At 37.1% G+C, this 20,811-nt stretch overlaps 2 protein-coding genes across 3 annotated transcripts in view; both read left to right on the top strand.

The window, feature by feature from the left end:
* ppp1r9a (protein phosphatase 1, regulatory subunit 9A) overlaps window positions 1-15,055 on the top strand; it is a 72,113-nt gene extending 57,058 nt beyond the window's left edge. Inside the window, exons 10-20 of the mRNA XM_084131102.1 lie at window positions 872-968; window positions 2,594-2,741; window positions 5,816-5,868; window positions 6,979-7,033; window positions 7,243-7,294; window positions 7,767-7,826; window positions 8,400-8,448; window positions 10,351-10,470; window positions 11,161-11,184; window positions 11,452-11,634; window positions 12,451-15,055. Coding sequence (XP_083987228.1) covers window positions 872-968; window positions 2,594-2,741; window positions 5,816-5,868; window positions 6,979-7,033; window positions 7,243-7,294; window positions 7,767-7,826; window positions 8,400-8,448; window positions 10,351-10,470; window positions 11,161-11,184; window positions 11,452-11,634; window positions 12,451-12,633 — 1,024 coding nt within the window. The 3' untranslated portion in view covers window positions 12,634-15,055. The remainder of the gene's footprint in view (window positions 1-871; window positions 969-2,593; window positions 2,742-5,815; window positions 5,869-6,978; window positions 7,034-7,242; window positions 7,295-7,766; window positions 7,827-8,399; window positions 8,449-10,350; window positions 10,471-11,160; window positions 11,185-11,451; window positions 11,635-12,450) is intronic.
* Window positions 15,056-16,908: 1,853 nt separating this feature from the next.
* On the top strand, window positions 16,909-20,811 carry asb4 (ankyrin repeat and SOCS box containing 4). Of its 2 annotated transcripts, XM_084131099.1 has the most exons (5): window positions 16,909-17,256; window positions 17,832-18,131; window positions 18,894-19,381; window positions 19,494-19,607; window positions 20,381-20,811. In XM_084131099.1, the coding sequence occupies exons 1-5, from the start codon at window positions 17,037-17,039 to the stop codon at window positions 20,567-20,569; spliced, it is 1,311 nt and encodes a 436-aa protein (XP_083987225.1). In that variant the 5' UTR covers window positions 16,909-17,036; the 3' UTR covers window positions 20,570-20,811. The 2 variants fall into 2 exon arrangements, with proteins under 2 accessions (XP_083987225.1, XP_083987226.1); XM_084131100.1 differs by lacking the exon at window positions 19,494-19,607 and having other exon boundaries at window positions 20,381-20,707.

Raw genomic sequence — 20,811 nt, forward strand, 5'->3', positions numbered from 1 at the left:
TATCTCACTTCGCCCACAATCTTGGATGGATTTAGCGCTGTTTGCAGTGCATTATGGGATTGGCTTCTTCACAAATGATACATGCGATGTTGTCTGTAGGATTTAAACAAAAGAAGTCAGTATAATTATGCAGCCTCTCTGTCAGGAGTGTGTTTGTGTTGCTGTACATTGGCAGCTCACTATGTTTTGGCTCAGACTGAGCCTCGGTGACAAGAAATGGTTTGTAGCCATTTTTATGCAATGTCTGTAAATACAATTCTCAAGCTGGACCAGGTCTATGCTGACGTAGCTGATCGAATAGCATGGTCTTTCTGGCGAAACTTGAAGCTAGAAGCTTTACCATTATCCACTAGTCTTTTCAACAGGGCAGGTTGTGTGCTTAAATCCAGCTTAGGTTATAAATGGAAAACTTTGAGTTTATAATGTCACACAGACAGTTTCATAATGTCTGTGTGGCTGGAGGTTGTGATGTCTACTGAAAGAATCACACAGTGCGCATTTCTCAAACCGCACTAATGGAAAGTGTGAGCAGTGGAGTGTGTGAGCTGATCTCGGTGGTCATTTCTATCTCAACTCCTCTCCTCTGGAGCCTGACTGCCTTTAATTGTGATTTCTCTTCAGGCATTATCACCATAGTTAACTGCAGAGGCGCTGTCTGTCTATGCCGACAAGCCTGAGTAAGCAGTCATGAGACGGCGCTGAACGAGAAGTCTTTCGGCTGACAGTAGTTTGATGGATTTGTTGTTTCGTTATTTGCTTGATAATGAGGCTCTCTGCTCTCGAAGCCCTTCAAAATAGACTAATAGGCCCACATGAACCCATCTCAGCCCATATATGAGCAGAAACATTATCTCTCTGTGCTTGCTTTCAGAGAGATGGAGTTTGCACAGAGGGAGGATGCGGAGAAGAAGAGGCTGGAGGAGGCGGAAAAGGCTCATTTGGCTGAAATCCAGAGTCTTCAAGTGAGGGTAATTATCTGCACACACACACACACACACACATGTCAGTGCACTTCACTGCATTTCATGGCAACTGTCTAAGTCTGTGAAATCACCCAAAGTCCCTTTTCATTAGTCAGATTGTGAGCCCATATGGAAAAGATATATTGCAGTATGTATTGTATTACTGGAAGTTAGTAGGAAATGAGCGTAGGAGCAATATGAGAACATTACAAACCTTGTCAGTTTATCTTATGAATACTAATTAGACGATGTAAAGCCCAGTAGTCATAAGTGATCTGGTGAAAGCAAAAGTGGATGTGTCAATAAACGGTGCTATTTGCATGCACAATTAACTCTTTCCCTGCCATTGATAGAATTTTCCGTCATTTGAGACAACGCTTCCCTGCCATTTCCGGCTTTCCATGTTTTTACTGTTATTCGGTTGGGGATGCTATTACGCAACAACTGAATGAGTACTGAATCTCCGGATCAAAGCATAGGCAAAACATGAGCAGAAACAAGTGATAAAAGCATTGTATGGAAGTAAAATAATGACAAATGTTTTTGAAACAAAAAAGCTTGTTGAATTGCACTACTTAAAAAAATATGCATTGCATTAACCCTGCTTGTATTTTAATGCATTGTATTTTTATGGCTTGCATTTTTATGGGCTGAAATTCAACATAGTTGTATATTTAAGCTGTGAATATTTCAATTCAAAACATTTCACACAATATTAGTATATGTATATATATATATATATATATTATATATATGTGTGTATATATATATATATATATATATATATATATATATATATATATATATATATATATATATATATATATATATAATATGGAAAAGCTGATAAAGACACACAAGCTGTGTTTACATTTAAGTCTTCACAGTTAGTTTTGCACATGTAAGCAGCTTTCTCTACCGTGAACGAGATTATAATGTTGTTCCCCGATGCTGATGTACAGATAAAATGTTAAATCTGAGGTAGTAGACATATATTTCTCTCAGTTGTTTAGTTTTCTTAACTTTATATCAAGGGGCTGCTGCAGAACTGGAGGGGATTCCCTCAATACATCATTCTCCAGGATTTCCCTGTCAGGACACTTAATGCTTAATGGACTAATACAGTGATATAAAACACCAAACTCACACCTTATTGGGGATGTAGGCTATACCAGACATAGGAACAGGCAAGCGGACTCAGAATATGAACATAACGCGCAAAGTTTCACGCTGAGCAATTCCCAGTGAAATACTGGCATAAAGTTGGCTTGACACTGGATATTCGATATTCACACATTTAGGGACCGTCTCTAAAGTTACATACGACATTGGTACACGTTTCTAACTTCAATAGCATATGAAGAGAATGCTATTGATCACAACTATCTAAAAAGTGTGCATCATGACTGGTTTTATGACTGCAAGTCATTCTCTTCAAATGCTATTTAAGTTAGAAACATGGAATAATGTCGTATGTAACTTTAGTGATGGTCCCTAAATGTGCGAATATTACTTACATGTTACTTGATTACCTACTTATTTTTATGAAATAAATGCAGCCTTGCTGACCCAGAAGAGTCTTCTATATATTCCATATCTATTGTGTATAAAAAACGTGTGCTTTTGTATAGATTGTTACCCTGGAGTCAGAGCTGATGCAACTGATGAAGCAAAATGGCATCCAGATAAACAATAACAACAACAGCGCTGAGAGCCGAGCCCAGCTGACTGAGAGACTGACAGCCTTACAGTGTCCAAGGACAAGTGTCACTGGAGCGGGTGAGTCACAAACACACACACATTAATTACCTAAATTATGTTTGACAAGTGTCCTCAAACCAGACCTCATTTAAACACACTCGCATAGCAGGACACACATTAGCAGGTCATTTATTTGAACTATTAATAGCCTATAAACTATCAGGCCTAATAGCCTATATAGTGTAGGTGAAGCACCATGCAGGTAACAGATGGGTCTCATCATAATGTGAGAGGAAACAATTAATACACAGGACAAATTTCCTTATCAGTCTCAAAGCTGTGCTTATCAGAAAGATGGGAGGAAATGAGAAGGGGGGGGGGGGTTTGGAATATTGGAATGATTTTTTTTCCATTCCAATATTTATCATTATGCATGATGATGATGATGATAATAGTTATTATTACTTTATCATTTTTAAATAACAGAAGAATATTTTAGTATTGTACACTCTTAAAAAATAAAGGTTCCAAAAGGGGGTTTTGCAGTGATGCCATAGAAGAACCATTTTTTGTTCCCCAAATAACCTTTCATTTATTTATTTATTTATTTAAGTTTATTTGAATAGGGACAAGTATGTCACATAAGCTCATGTTCCATACTACAACATTTTAGCCAAAGCTAATTCTCAGTGTTTCAGTGAACAGTTCTTAAAAGGAAAATAAAATCTTAGTGTAAAAAATATTGTAATAATCTGAAGAACCTTTTTCAACTGTAACACAATATAACAAGGGCAGGAAACAAGGAACAGGTGTGAACAATGAATCACTATGGAAACTAATGAGTGTAACCATTGCAACGGAAACAAAAGGCAAACAGCAACTAAACACAGGAAGTAAAACACTAGAACAATAGGAACAAGAATGCACTTCAAATGAAGAGTCCTTTAAACTCAAGACAGGGCAACATGAAACCGGATTCTTAACGCCATGGAATCATCGATTCCAATAAAGAATCTAATTAAGCATGACAGTAGTAATAATAATCATTATGATAAATATTTGAAGAATAATTCAATAATAATTAATGGAAAAATTTGTTACTGTATTTTTGAATACATTGAAAGCAAAACGAACAATATTCATGGACACACTGTCCCTCATAGTCTCATATGTGTCAAATTAAACACAGCGACCACTTTCTGCCTGTTATCTAACAGTATCTCACTTTGCTCTGTGCCCCCCCCCCCCCCCCCCCCCCTCCCCCCCCTCACTTTGAACTCTGACCTTGCATCTGCACACAACTGAGATTTGTTAATGAAGTTAAAGGACAATTGCATAGCATAATGTAGTAGCATAATGAGCATAATGAGGGTCCCTACATGCAAACCGAAGCATTGAGAACTTTGTAAGTGTACAGACAGTTTAATAAGAAGATACTTTATAAAAGACAGAACATTACGCGTTAACAGGCAGCAGGCATCTTGGAAAACAGTCTCGACTAATCGAGTCACGAACGCCGCGCTACGTTAGATTTCACAAACGTAATTCCTATCGACCAGCTCACTTAGCACGGCGTTCGTGACTCGATTAGTCGAGACTGTTTTCCAAGATGACGCCTGCCTGTTAACGCGTAATGTTCTGTCTTTTATAAAGTATCTTCTTATTAAACTGTCTGTACACTTACAAAGTTCTCAATGCTTCGGTTTGCATGTAGGGACCTTCATTATGCTACCGTGTTAGTGTGAGGCTATTTTGAGCCTTGTTAGTGGTATTAACTAGCGATTTACTTTTACTTACTCTGTGCCCCATATACTAGCGTTATAAGATCATCTGTTTTTAGAGATAAAACTCTTTACATTCGATTTTCATGAAAACGCATCCCAGGGAACGATCGACTCGGTAAGCATGTGTTAATTACCCCTAGGTTCATTTTTCACCGGAATTGTCCTTTAAAGCAGCACTGTTCATCTCAGGCGCTTGATGCTTCACACCTCACACGCTCAATTGTAATGGATGCACTGGCCCTTCAAATCTGCCTATTCTGAGTCCTCTGTGATCACTGGGATAAGAGCGGATAGCGCTGGAAAGCTGATTAGATGCATTGTGACTGAATGGGGCAGATTATGAGGAAGTGCTGCCGCAGGGACGCTTCAGTTTACTTCTGCAGGAAACCTCTCAGACCCGTTTCCAACAAGAGCCCATTTCATTTCAAATATCCATAAACAGCATATGGCACTACAGGACAATCCAACATATAAACAAACTAGCCAGTAGTCTGTTGTAGGATTATGTGTTTCCATCAGCCAAAATACCTGATATTTGATTGTGGCATCAGAGTTTTGTGTCCTTTTTTGCATAAAGCTTCTTCAGTTCTTGGAAAAAAACACAAAAAAAACAAATGAAGATCCATTATAAAATTGAATCTGATTTTCAACGAAATCACAATAGACAAACACAGTCTGCTTGAACAAACAACACACAAATAATGGTATGATTTCATGTACACTACCATTCAAAAGTTTAGGGTCATTAAGATTTTTTCAAGAAGTTTTTGAAAGAAGTCTCTTATACTCACCAAGCTCTAATTAATTGATCAAAATATAGCAAAAACAGCAATATTGTGAAATATTACTACAAACTGTTTTGTATTTTAATATATTTTAAAATGTAATTTTTTCCTGTGCTGAATTTTTTAGCATCATCACTCCAGTCTTCAGTGTCGCACGATCCTTCATTCTAATATTCTGATTTGCTGCCCAAGTAACATTTCTTCTTCTTATTATTATTATTATCAATGTTGAAAAAAGTTGTGCTGCTTAATATTTTTAGTAGACAATTCAAATTAACAGAATTTATTTAATATCGAAATCTTATGTAACATTATAAACGTCTCTTTTGATCAATTTAATGCATCTTTTCTGAATAAAAGTATTCATTTCTTTAAAAAAATATATATTTTTAAATCTTATTGACCCCAAACCTTTGAACAGTAGTGTACATTCTATGACCAACTCATGCAAGAGTTCATGGTAAATCACTGTAACTAGAACAATGAAAGCCATAATTGCAGAAATGTTCTGTTTTGCTACTTTGTTGCTGTTCTGTGTATTATATTGTATTATGTAATTGTATGGATCTGTTTTGTGTGGTAGAACTGGACGAGCTGACAGGAGCCAGTGGAACTCACACTGAGAGAGACGAGAGGGTGAGACTCACTTTCACACACACCAAACACCTCTCATTCAGGCATTTAATCCAGATGCACTGATAAAGAGTGAAAGTCAATTCTAAGCTCATATTTAACAATTCATGAGTATGTGTAGAATGTGTCAGGTTTCTATGGTTACAGAATACTCCATTAAAGAGGGCCTATTATGCTTTTTTTTATATCTTCACCTTTCTTTAGTGAGTAATGTTGCTGTCTGAACATGAAAAAGGTCTGCAGTTAAGCACAAGTCACTCCAAAGTGAGTTATTCTCTATATCAGTGTCACTGTTTCTGAACTCCCTGAAACCTAGTCTTGAATTATAAAAGGGGGACGAGGCCTGGTTGAGTTACAGTAGTTAGTAGTGTTTTGAAACTCACCGTTATGGTAAGGGGTGTGACATTTCCGAAACACGCTCGAAGCGGTTGATCAATCACAACACACTGGTCCAGCCGACCAATCAGAGCACACTCTGCTTTTCAGAAGGAGGGGCTTCATAGAGAAAGAAAAAAAAAAACGTTAGTGACAGACTGGGAAGAGAGGATCTGCAACAATGTCAAATATGTGAAAAATAATGTGTTTTTGAACATTCAAGCATGAAAAGCTATTCTAGTAGACCCCAAAATCAAAATAAAGGCTTTGTAAAAGGGCATAATAGGTCCTCTTTACCATTGAATGCATTTCTGTTGGATGGTTGGCCACATTTATGCTCAAAAGTCAAAAGTAATTGAATTGGTTCTCTTTTCCAATAGTAGTTCTTATGTGGGATTGGATCACAAAATAGGGGGAAAGCTATAACATGTTATTTGTACACATTCTTGTGTCATTCTTGTATGGTGATATCAAATTACAAATTATTGTTACTGAAGAGTTTTTCAGGTTACCTGAGAAAACACTGGTTACATGGTGTTCTCTCCCGGACTCAAAAGTCACACTGTGTCTCGCTGTTGTAGGTGTCTGTAATAACCTTAAACGCCTCTGCAGAGAAACAGAAGGAAGTGCTGTTGGGTCAGAAAAACTGTCAGGAAACAGCTTATTGTTGCAAAGAGCTTTCTTTCTTGTATGTTAACCCCCCCTCCCCCTCTCTCTCTCTCTGGTTTCTGTCTGTAGGGCTCTGGGTCTCAATCCTCCCGAGTGTCTGGTGCCACAGAGGCTGATAATGGGGGTAAACGCACCAAACCATTAATACCTGATTAGGGCTCAATTACCTAATGAATTATGCTTAAGGCCTGAGAGACACAATAAAGAAAGAAGTCCCAAATGATATGATAATGTAACAAGAGGAACAGCTGAAGTAATGAAGATTGCATCTGTACAGTAAATGTTGTATCTTGTTGAATGCTGATTTTCTCTCAATGCATGATTTTTCCACAGGCTCTTCAGCCGGTCAAGACGAGAAACCTGGCAAAAAAATACTAGACTTGGGGTACGTTGGTGCTAATTGTTCATTTGTAAATGTGAAGAAATATACAGTATAGCTTTATGTAATTGCCAGAATGAATGCAAGGCTAAAAATTCAGTAAAACAGTAAAGCTATGAAATATTATTAGTCAATAAAACTGTTTTCTGTTTTAATATATTTTAAAATGTAATTTATTCCTGTGATGCAAAGCTGAATTTATTCCAGTCTTCAGTGTCACATGATCCTTCAGAAATAATTCTAATATTCTGATTTGCTGCTCAAGAAACATCCATTATTATTATCAATGTTGTGCTGCTTAAAGTTCAATAAAAATAGATCAACAAAAAAAAAAAAAAATCACATTATAAATGGCTGTACTGTCACTTTTGATCAATTGAATGCATCCTTGCTGAAAAAAAGTATTAATTTCTTTAAAAATATATATTTCTAATGTCTCATGTTGGAAAATGTAACAAGCTTCTGGTAATATTTTCAGATCTTCTCTGAGGAAACGCAACGGGAAAGAGCAGAATCTTAAAGGATCTCCTGGTAAAAGGTAAAGAGAGCCTCACATACCTTATATAAGTGACTTCATGCAGCCTACCTGATTATGAAAGGATTTCAGAGATCATTTTCATAGCAGTGTCAGAATAAATGCATTGTAGTTTAAGTCTAATGAATGTGAAGTACGTTCCTTAAAGGTGTGCCTTAAAACTGAGTTTTTTTTGTTTGTTTTGTTTTTACAAAATCTAACCTATATTAAGAGGTCAAAATGTGCCCAAGTGTCCTTGGAGACTGATGAAAAAGGAACTGAAAAACGTTGTCACCTCTTTCACTGAGCACTTTTTATGCACCTTTTGGCTTTTCCGCTTGGATTTAATGTGCAAGCTATTTTTTTATATAAATTTTTTAGTTTTTCCTGAGCATACACATTGTGCCAGACTGCAGAACGTGCACACACATTTCGCATTTGAATGAATCTTCATTGATTCAAAGACTTGCTTAATCAATGATTAAGAATTGCTCAGCAGAAGCACGGCTAAATGAAGGTTTTTATTAAGGTTTAATATATTCAGAAGGGTCGTATCCCACAGTGTTACAGCTTCAGTAACCAGTAACTTATCTTTAGCTCCACAGGGCCTTCAGCAGAGAACAGTCCTGAAAGATGCAAGAGCAAGGTGAGAGAAAAGTCACACATACACTCACACACACGCACATATAATGTACATGTGTGTGTGTGTGTGTGTATATATATATATATATATATATATATATATACACACACATTTAAAATGTAGGGGTCATCAAAGAGGTATTAAATTCTTCAAAGTGGTTAAAGTGACTGTACAGACATTTATAATATTACAAAAGATTTCTATTTCAAATAAATGCTGTTCTTTTTCATTTTTTAATCATCAAAGAATCCTGAAAAACACTTCTCAATATTATCGTTTTTACTGTATTTTTGATCAAATAGCCTTGGTGAGCAGAAGAGACTTCTTTCAAAAACATTAACAAATCTTATCAACCCCAAATGTTTGAGCGGTAGTGTGTGTGTGTGTGTATATATATATGTAGTGTATTTGTTTTTATTGATAGCTGGTTTATATGAAACTGCAATCCGTTGTTTTAAATATGAATGCCTACTGCTTGTTTAGTGACATAAATCTCCCTCTGGTTTGTTACATTTCCATTGAACAGAAATCTCTTTCCTGGCCACGCTTCTTCTCCTATTCATATTACGTGGTACTGTATCACGTCTTGTTTGTTCAGATCCAAATTTAATCAGATTAATAAAAAAGTTTTTTACATAGTTTTTTTTTTTTCCTTAATTATTATAGAGATTCACACATTTAAAATGGACTGTTTTGGACCTGAAATTGGGGAATTTAATTCAGCTTGCATGCATTCTGACTCTCATGTTTTTCTTTTAATGTTTTCTTCTTCTAATACTGTACGTGAATCTCACAAAAAAGTGACCTTGCTCAGGCTGTGATCTTGGGATAAATGAAATCTTGCATTAATGCTTTGTGCAAATGTCTGAAGAACAGAAGAAAAACTATGGCCAGCTACCAATGCTGAGTCTAGGCGTTAAATTAGCTTTGAATGAATCGCCTCTGTGCCGAATAGTGAATAGTCCAAAATATTCAGAGTATTTTCATAATCAGGCTTTGAGATGTTAGAGACTGCATCTTGTTAGAGACGTTCATTTAAAGAATGCCTTCAAAGTCTTGATTTTGTTTTTCTACTAGAATAGGTTTTCACACTTGAATGTTCAAAAACACTATTTTTACATTGTTGCAGCTCCTCTCTTCCCAGTCTGTCAGTAACTCTCTGTTTAGTTCTTGTCTCTATGAAGCCCCTCCTGAAAAGCACAATGTGCTCTGATTGGTCGGCTGGATCAGTGTGTTGTGATTGGTCAACCGCTTAGAATGTGTTTTCGGAAATGTCCCGCCCCTTACCATAACCGCAAGTCAACAAGGCCCCGCCCCTTTATTCTGCGTATGCCTTGGGCAGGAATTATTTAAATGAGGAATATTGTGACGTGTTTGTTCCCGGAAGAAAACTCAAGACTACAATAGAGGCGTTTCAGGGAGTTCAGAAACACTGACACTGATATAGAGAATAACTCTCTTTGGAGTGACTTTGTGCTTTGTAATTTTTGTAGACCTTTTTCGTGCTCAAACAGCAACGTTACACACTAAAGAAAGTTGCAAATGTAAAAAAAAGCATAATAGGACTCTTTTAAAAAATGCAAATCAATTACTCAGTAACAAATTATCACAATCATCATTTGAATGACTGTATCAATGTACTCAAAGCATTTTGTTGGGATGTTACAATAATTTTAAGAGACTTAATTGGTTTAACTGTCAATCAACATTAATTACACTGATGATCCTTTGTCACAATCAATAAAACAATCAGAACGAAGGCAAAATAATTGCATAATTACCTCTCAAGTAATTGAGAAACAATTCATGCCCAATCAACATGGTAAAAGGGTAAACGTGTCAATCAGATAACAGTGTTGTCTAACAGGTGTATCTGTGTGTGTGTGTGTGTGTGTGTGTGTTCAGGGTCCTGGTGTCTCTGATGACCTCAGCCTCAGCAGCACGAGCTCCACAGAGATCAGTGCTGTCCTGACCGATGTTAAGCTGTCCGGCCGATCGCGAACACTCACGCTCTCCTCAGATGAGGTGATGTTTGTACATTTAACCTGATGAAAAATCTGTCACTATGACTTTCTTTTATAATTCTCTAACGGAGTTATGGTGTGTTCACACTTTTAGTTTGGTTCCCAGCGTTCACACTGGCATTTTTATCACTGAACCTAAAGAAAGAAAAAACTGTTTTTGCAACATATTTTGCATCTAAAACAATGCTGTGTGCTGGACTGAATGCGCTCATTGTATGTGCGTTCATATGATGGTATTTTTACCAGCTGAGAACTCATGAAGAGCTTATAAAATGTGTAAAGGAGTCAAAACAACGGCAGGAATTCCTTCGTTACACTAACAAATGAAGATCTGCTGCAGGGAGACACATGTACTGAACTGTAATGTACAGCATCGCGACTATCGACTGTGACCTTTTTAGGGATGAATCTTGTGACATCACATCCTGTTTTGGTTCGTTTAGATGTTTTTGGTTCGTGTCACGTTCATATTTCAGTCGAACCGCACCAGAGTTCATTTGAAAACAATTCGGATTGTTGATTGATTGGACTCCGCACTAACAGAGCAATCGCACCAGAGTTTGTTTTATTCCAACCAAACCTGCCAAGTGTGAACACACCCTAAAGAATCACTTGCATGCTAAAATGTTCTGCCTGCAAAGTGTATACTATATATGAGTGTTTCTCTTGTTATTTATGCTGCGTTTATTAGAGTGTGGATATGATTGAAGATGAGGTGAGTTTGAGTCCCAGCATGACTCTTCTTCCCACTTAAAACACTTTTTTAGTCTAGTTCTGGCATTCACTGCAGGTCATTTGTGACCCAAACAATAATTTTCTAATTTTTTCATGGATTCCATTTGTTTCCTCAAAGTATATTAACTGTGCTTTCTAGAAAAGTATGTAAAATTCATGGAAGCCAATTCACATAAATGACTTTGTCCAGCCAGTGCCATAAGCTAGTGTGTGTGTGTGTGTGTGTGTGTGTGTGTGTGTGTGTCAGATTCTAGATGACGGTCCGCCTCCGAAGCCGTATCAGTGGCAGAACCGTAGTGTGACTGAATGGACATGTCAACAGGTGTCATGTTGGCTCATGGGTCTGAACCTGGAACAATATGTCTCTCTTTTTACTGCCAAGAATGTGGATGGAGAGCAGTTACTGAAGCTGGACAGCACAGCACTCAAGGTGAGGAATGAATTTGTTGGGATATTTTAGTCTCTATTCATAGTTTTCAGCCACGTGAACTGGAGGGCAAAACATCCGTAGAACTGTCAATTATCAAGCCACGAATATTTAGACCTCTTTAAAAGAAGAAAAACAAAAATATGTTAACAAAATGTTTTAGAGAGCAGATGAGCCCAGAATATGAACACAATGCGCTATATGATTAAGGGTTATGAGGCAAGAGATGCATTTATAATGCTTTATGAGAAACAACGCATTGCATTTATCGTCTGGGTTCATCTGAATATAGTATGCATCATCCATGAGGTGTAAATTGAAATTGGTCTTTTAAGATCACTGTCTTACTTCATTAGTACTTATGGATATAAAATGGAAAATATAAATAATCTTGATCACACTACATGCTGATGGTAAATTTAAAACTTATTCTGGCATGATATTTTCCCCTACAATTCAACAGCATTTTATTTATTAATGCACATTTAGAGTTATATAAAATGTTTGTATATTTTTATATTATGCATTGCATCATTATCTACTCATTTAATTAAATCTACATTTTTAAGATTATCGACAACAAAAGCTTTGATTAATTTTGTTCATTTTATTTTTTGTAAATAATGGATTCTATTAAATGTGTGCAATAGATGTTTATGTTTTAGGCAAATCTGCTTCCAGCCATTTGCTAAAATGTCTAGAATAATTCATGTCCCATCTGCTTTCCCAGTGATGAGAAAGTTATCTTTAAGAGATTAGCACAGTTTCTTAAGACCCATCTGAACATCTCGTAAGTGTGTTTGCCTGTGTTTTTGGCAGGCGCTGGGCGTAGAATCCTCTCAGGATCGGGCTCTGATTAAGAAAAAGCTGAAGGATCTGAAGTTGTTAATGGAAAAAGCTCGCAGAAACAGAGAGAAAATGGAGAAACAGCGCAAGAAGGAACTGGAGCAGGTTCAGAAAAATAGCAACTCCTCCAGACCAGGAGAGGGCGCTACTGAATGACAGTGCTTTTAACCCTCACTACTATCTCACCATTATAAGTACAGATGAGTTCAGCAATTCAAGAGACTCGAAGTTCATTGCAAATGGGGCTCATTGCTATTGAGCTGCCATTGGATGAATTGAAACCAAAATGTCCAGATATGGATTTTATTTTTACTGAAAAATATTCAGGTTTTTTTTTCTTGTTTTAGCAGAATGATCACTGCTTTTTGGTTTCCTGTGTTTTATGTCTGATTAATATCTATTTATTTGCATATGGAGAATATGTATATGTTAACCAGAGCATATCAGCTCATAACTATCCACGGCAGTTAATAACTCTGCATTACAAGCACCTTTAGACAATGTACATATGCAGAAAACCTAAATATGAATATGTCTAACGTGCCATTTTTCTATCAAAACAAGGATAGTTTGTTCAAGGAAATCGGAACGTTTTTAATACGACAAAGCACAGGTCATAGTGATGGACAGTGTTGCTGTGGAGCGTCTCTTCATCTCAGACTCGAGTTTGAGTGCTGCTCAAAAGAACCACTACAGTCTGACGCGAACCTTACTGTGATGAGAAGAAAGCCATTCTGGGAAATGGGATATCACGGACCCTCATTGTGGATATTTCACTGTATACTTTGAACCTACCGTTCGGATCTCCTTCAACGACCTGCCAGTATTCAAGTCGAATACAACTGACGTGTACGTTCTTCTCCGTGCTTGACACCTCAATGATCTTTGGAAGTCACGTGGTGGCAATGCGATGCTAAAGGAATCCTCCAAAGATGCGAGACTTGTACTCTGAAAGAGAAAAGCAAGAAAAAGCCCCTCTGCTGCTTCTGTTCCACAGCGACCTGCTTCAGTCCTCTCCATCTCTGTGAGGTAGATTCTCAGTTAGACCCAAGTGCTGCCTTTTGAAGTGCTTTATGGTTTATGGTTTGAGGTTACAGTCCGGATCACGATTGTGTGAACGCACGTCTCTTTTACCGGCATCCAGTAGAGCAGATGACAAATGTGCACTTAAAACAGGCCTGTATCTATAGACACCACCAGGGCTTGACATTAACCCCCGCCAGCCTGCCAAATGCGGGTGTATTTCAGCAATGGCGTCACACGGTCACTCCTACTAGCCACTTTGCCGGGTTGAATTTTTTATAGAATATATACATTTTTCAATTGCAGTCTTTTAAAAATGCTTCTAAAATAAACTAAGTGCAATGTATGTTGTCAAAAATATCGCTTTTTCGATGCATATCGATATTGAAATGCTAATTTCCTGCAGAATAGATACACGAAACCAGCGAATGTTCACGCAAACACAGTTATGTTTTAAGTGAAAGTAAACAGTTGAGAAAGAAAACGCATGTGTAACAGTATAATGGATCGTGTGTCAGGTATTAAAGTGACAGCAGCCTAATATTCCTGCTGCCAAGTTATGAGATAATATTAAAAATATCTATGTGGCAGTTTTTCCCCTTGTCAAAATTGTGGCCAGTGGAAATGCTGAGTGGCTCGTAACTTTGGAAAACCACTAAACACAGTGGCTGGTGAGCAAAAAAGTTAATGTCAAGCCCTGTACACTACCATTCAAAAGTTTAGGGTTAATAATATATTTTTAATACTTACAAGGATGCATTAAATTGACCAAAAGTGACAGTAAAGAATACTGTTTTAAACATTGATCATTATAATAAGTGTTTCAGCATATTAGAATGATTTCTGAAGGATCATGTGACACTGAAGACTGGAGTAATGATGCTTTGATCACAGGAATAAACTTTTGAATGGTAGTGCATGTTATTTTATCAGTATAGACTTTATCAGTTTGATCCCATTGTGTTTTTATCAGTATTTGTCACACTCGCACAGAGAGCACCGTGACGTGGTAAATAAGTCTTTTATAATGTAATTTACTGCATAGAGTAACCAACATAGCCTCTATCAATTTATCCTGGGTTGTATTTAAAAATTTATGCAACACATTTCCCTTATGTATCCATTGCAAGTATACAAAACACAGTAGCCTACAGACGTCGCTTTTGCATTTTAGATTCAGCTTTGACGAGTCGTACAGTATTAACCCCGCGTTCCTTTCACTGCCCAGTTTTCTCTGTCCATATCACACAAACATGCTGTTCTCCCATCTGTGATGATGATGTTCATGTTTACATTTGAATAACTGGTTATTTCCATAGCAACACGAAGGCAGCTTCACTGGTACTTGGGCACTGTACAGAGAGCATTAGGCAGTGCCTGACGACCCTGTGGATTTATTATAAGCACTCAAATGGGACTCCATGTAAGATTATATGCATTGTTACTTACTGAATTATTTATCTCTAATAATTTGAAGTCTGTCATAGTCTATTTATTTTTGTTCCCAATCAAAGAAATGTTTGTAAATCAGTTCACGTTCTTTATTTATGAAGCATTGTTTTACATTGTAATCAAAAAGTCTGATAATTAGTTTCTTCATTATCTCGCAACGCTCTTGTGAAAATATCTTTAAATGCTCGTCTTAACATTGTGAAATCCTTTCTAACTGGAAAATAACCTGCTGTAGATCCACATCTAACCTGCCTATCCATTTACGATATACTGACTTTTCCTATGTGAAAGTTAAAGCAATAGCTTTTTTAGACTTCCATGAGGAGACCGAAGAACGGGTCTGTCTGTTTGAATATGTCTGTGTGCAAGGATAATCATGTACTGATTTGAGGACAGAAATGTGGTTCTCTTTCGTGGGTTATTTTGTCGTTTCCACCATAAAGCAGATTCAGTCAGGGCTGCACGCAACGCCTGAGAAAAGAGCGTTAACCTGTGTATTTTCTTTTGTCATTCCCGCATGAGGGACCTTAATGTGCCATAGCCTACCCATTCTTTCCAAAATACTCAATTTTATCTTATTTTTGTTCATGAAAAATTAAAAGCCTTGTGAAAGTTTGTCATGTTGGACTGTAAATACACTTCAAATGACACATTTGGTCAGAGAACTCCAATGAAAGATCATTCCAAAGTGTCTCGAGTTGTTCATGTTGTTCATGTGTAAGACGTTTGATTCGGGTGTGGATGTTTTGAACGTTACAAAATTACATTTTGGCAAATTTGTTCTGAACTTGTATGAGAAATAACATCATTCTCAAAGTTGTTCATGTGCAAGCAGTTCGTGGATTCAGATGTGTCCAGTTGTTGAATTATTATACATGTGATTTGTATGACCTCAAATGAATCCATCAATTTGAGACTATCAATTTGTCGCAGCATCCCCTGAAATCACAATCAGGAGTTTAATGGCCTTTAGTCCCTGTGTGTTAGCTTTGAGGTCACCTATGTATAATGCGAAAAGATTTTTTGTAATATTTTGTTTTCCAGGAAAACAAACAAAAAACATTGATGACTCATCATGCACTACACAGGTTTTTGTCTAATCAGATGTTCTGAATAAGAATGCTCCGCCCCTTAATACCACCTGCGACCAATTAGCAAGCTGCTTTTTTTAAAAGGCTATTTCCTGCCCCAAATGTCCTATTTTAATATGAAAACACTTAACACAGGAAAAGCCTTGTTACACAAACCTTTTATGTAGTACTTAAGAAACTATTGTTTGCACATCTGAAAATGACTGACTTGTGGAAACAATACTGAACATCTTATGTCAGCTTTATGGTGTTTATTTTCATAAATGCAACTTTAAGACTATAATTCACCTATTTCATCTATCCAATAGTTATCCTATCACCGTTTTTACAAGGTAGGGTTTTGCAAGACCAATATGTGACCTTGGTTAACTTTTGGTTAACGTTTGCCTTTTGTAATCATGGTTTTGCCCAAAATAATAAAGTAGCCTACAGTCACTGAAGGCCTAACTGTAATAGCCAATCATATCAGTATGGCCTCTTCTGCAAACATTACGTTTACTCATTTAGCAGACTTAAAAATGAGCAATTCATTTTAAGAAGGCATAACAGAAGTGCTAGATAGCTAAACAGAGTTTCATAAACCGTCTAAACAAGCAAGAACGTGGAGGGATTAACAAATTGTGAAAGCAAAGAGGAAGACGTTTGCTTTTAGCAGGATGTAGTAATGGAAATCGAAGACTTCAGAATATTTCTGTCATGCAGTCGATATTTGAGTATAGTAACAATTATATTTTGGCGGATATCATGGTAGCTACTGTGGTAGGTAGACTACAATAAATTTATTTTTTTGTAAAGGTAAATTTATAGTTGTTTTCCCGGTTTAGTATGCTATGCATTGACCTCTTCCCCTCAGGCTATTAATAGTAGGCTAGACTGTGACTGACTCCGCACCGATTGTGTTACACAGCTACGCTTACCGAATTCACAAAGCTTTTGGGAATCATTTACTGAAAAAGTGTTTCTTGTGGATTAATCGGTGTGTATGTGTGAGATATGAGCAGGCCTCGAACAGTTCTCGGTTTAGCTGAGGAAGATGACCAGGAGGATTTGTCGCGGCGGGAAGCAGCGAGGCTTTTAAAGGCACGCTTTCTAGACGCGCTCACGCGTGACGATGCAGCGGAGGTTTCTAAAATCCTTCGCACCACCAGCATCGACATAGACGCTGTGTTAGACGTGGAGGACCGCGATATGATCCTTGCCTCGTATAAGAAAGGTAATTCATGATGACAACACAACATTCGCTCTTTTACCAGAGAAATCATTGCACTGCATGACTGCAATTAGTTATCCAGCCACAGGGTGGAGCCAGACTACCAGTAACACAAAATAAAGATCGTCTATGTCTATGAAATCACCCTCAGTGAAGCACGCTAAATAAGGTTGCTTGAACATAAACGGTGTCCTGTCCTGCAGTGTGATATGCTATATATTTAGTTCAGTTGTATAATCATACAGGTGTTTTTTATGTATCAAAAGCTTTTTGTCCTTAACTCCAAAAATAAGGAGTTTAATGGCCTTTAGGTTTTGTGTGTTAGCTTTGAGGCCAGCTATAAGGTTGTATACTGCTAAAAGTTCACTTTTTTGTATGATTTTGTCTTTGGGAAATCAAACAAAAAAATATTGATGACTCATCATGCACTACACAGGTTTTTGTCTAATCAGATGCTCTCTAGAATGAAAATGCCCCGCCCCCTAATATCGCCTGCAACCAATTAGCAAGCTGCTTTTTAAAAGGATATTCCCTGTCCCATGTGTACTATTTTAATATGAAATATGTGAACACACTAGGTTATTGGCTACCAGGTTATAAGTTGGAGACATCCTGGGCGATGGGTCTTCACGTGTGTATGATGTGCAATGCTTTGAAGAGTGCCATAGTCCTTCTGCAGAACGGGGCAGCGGTCAACAGGAAACCTAATGGGAAGACCCCTCTACATGTGGCCTGTACGGTGTCTAATGCTGACTGTGTGGAACTTCTGCTGGACTGGGGCGCACGGATCAACAGCATGTCCCTCAGTGGACACACACCTTTACACCACTGCATTACATCAGAGTCTTTGGACTGTGCCAAACTTCTTATTCTCAAAGGTCCGTACATTCGAAAAGTTATGATTGCACATCTAAAACTAAAAGTATGACAACAACAAAAAATACCTTTTTGTTGCTTGTAAAAAAAATAAGTGTTAGCTGAAATAAAAATAAAATATTTTATTTCAGCTAAATCCCAAGGCAATTTTTCTATTTAACTTAGTTTAATTTAGGCCTGGTTCCACAGACAAAGTTTAGATTAAGCCAGGATTAAACCTTAGTTCAATTAGGACATTCAAGTAGCTTTTATAAACATCTTGCATCTTAAGACAAAACAATGGCACTGACATATTTTAAGATTTGTCAGTGCAAGTTGCTTTCAGTTAAAACAGCTCAAACATGCATTCCAGTCTGGGGCTTAAGCCTTGTCTGTGAAACCAGACATTAATGTACTGTACTGAAATAAAAATGAATAAAAACTATTTTGTTTAAAAAAAAATAGACAAAAACACAACAAAATTACTAAAACTTGTAACTAAAATTAAAATCAAGATATGCAAATAAAAGATTATTTAAAATAATAAAAACTATAATAGTATCTCTAAATTAACACTGCTTATTCATCTAAAAAGAAGAATCTGTCATTATTTACTCATCCTCATGTCTTTCCAAACCTGTATGACTTCTGTTCTGCGGAACACAAAGATTTTAACTGTGTTTGTCCATATAATGAAAGTCAATGGGGTCCAAAACAACACTGGACCTCACTGACTTTCATTGTGTGGACAAAAAACACACAAAACACTTCTAATCTGACTTCAGGAGCAAATGTCAACATGCCCAGTGAGGAGAACCAAGACACCCCTCTGCACACAGCGGCCCGCTTCGGTATCCCTGAACTGGTGGCTTTATATATTGCTCAAGGAGCTGACATTAATGCAGTCAACGGCTACAAGGAGACGCCTCTGATCACTGCTGCATTCTGGGCCATGGACATTCGTGAGCGAACCTACAGCTCAGACCACCATCTTGTCTGCCGGATCCTGTTGGACCACAATGCTAACTTATATTTATATGAGGAAGACAAGAAGACGGCGTTGCACAAAGCGTGCTGGAATTATGACCATGTGCTTATCCAGATGCTCCTGGAGGCCGGTGCCGAGACGAACACTATGGATGTCAATGGATGCGCAGCTATACAGTATCTTCTGAAGGTGACGCAGATCAGGCCGTGGGCCATTCCTGAACGCTGCTATCAGCTGCTGCTGAACTACGGAGCAGCCCGAGTGTATCCGCCACAGTTTCACAAGGTACATCACTCACCCTTTATTGTTCTGGTATATTTTGATGGTCAGCTGGAAGCTGTTGGCACTTAAAGCGGCTCTTAAAGTATTACCGTTGTTGTTCTTGGTTGGTAAGTAGGTGTTGCAGTCGTGTCATGAATACCCCAGGGCAGTGGAGGTGATGGTCAATTCTTATGAACATATCAAATACACAAAAAAATGGAGAGCTGCCATTCCTGAAGCTGTATATAAGGTCAGAAACTAACTTTTTATACACTGCAAATAATGGAATTATTATTTAATAATGTTTTTTCTTTTTCTTTTTTTTTAAATAAAATAAATATCATAAAATACATAATAAAATATATTATTTTTATTATTCTTTTTAACTATTTTAAAATAAAACAATTATTATTTTAAAATTTAAAAGTAGTACGAAAATAAGCTGTTTAAAACTTTTTTGGAATTTTTGGAATCTTGTTTACAAAATACTTAGAGCATCAAATCATCATATTAGAATGATTTCTGAAGGATCATGTGACACTGAAGACTCAAGTAATGATGCTGAAAATTCAGCTTTGACATCAGAGAAATAAAGTACATTTTAAAATATAGTATAATAGAAAACATTATTTTAAATTGCAATAATATTTCACAATATTACTGTTTTAAAGTATTTTTGATCAAATAAATGCAGCCTTAATTGGTGAGCATAAGAGACCTATTTCGAAAACATGAAACATATTATTGATCCCAAATATATATTGGGCTGTGTAAAGAAAACAATATTTTGTGATGTTTTTACTTGAAAATGAGACAAATACTTTTTTTTGCAAAGTAGTTCAAATTTAGTTCAAACTAAATATGCAGACTTGACTTGCTAAAAAAAAAAGAAGCGCAAAGAATAATTTCTCTGTTGTTGCTCTGCAAGCCTTGAATGCAGCACACAATGAAGTAAGCTATTTATTCAAGAAGTCCATTAATGAAGTGTTGCTTTTTCAGCCGTATCTTTTCTTCTTCATTTAGCGGCACAGGAATTTCTATGACTCTCTGTTTGCCGTCTGCACCAACAGTCCACGTACTCTACAGCATCTGGCCAGATGTGCGATACGTGCCGCACTGTCGAATCGCTGTGAATTGGGTGTCCAGCGACTCGTTCTTCCTTCATCGGTGAAGAAATACCTTCTTCTGGAGCCTGTTGGAATCATATACTGACATCATATTCTGCATTACAGACATATGACTGCTGAGTCGCCATCTTTTACGTAAATCCTCCATACATCACGTTTGCTTGTCAGACATTCCACATAAGCAGTGTTGGCGACATTAGATGTTTCTTTTACATATTTTTGTTCGTTGGTTTCCAGGGCTTGCTTGCTTTTTGTTTTTAATATTTTCTTTATTTGATCCTTTACCAGCAAACAATAATTGTTCTGATTTATTTAATATGAATATTT

The sequence above is a fragment of the Abramis brama genome (assembly GCF_963993115.1).
Source record: "Abramis brama genome assembly, chromosome: 12".
In the NCBI taxonomy this organism is placed as follows: Eukaryota; Metazoa; Chordata; class Actinopteri; order Cypriniformes; family Leuciscidae; genus Abramis; species Abramis brama.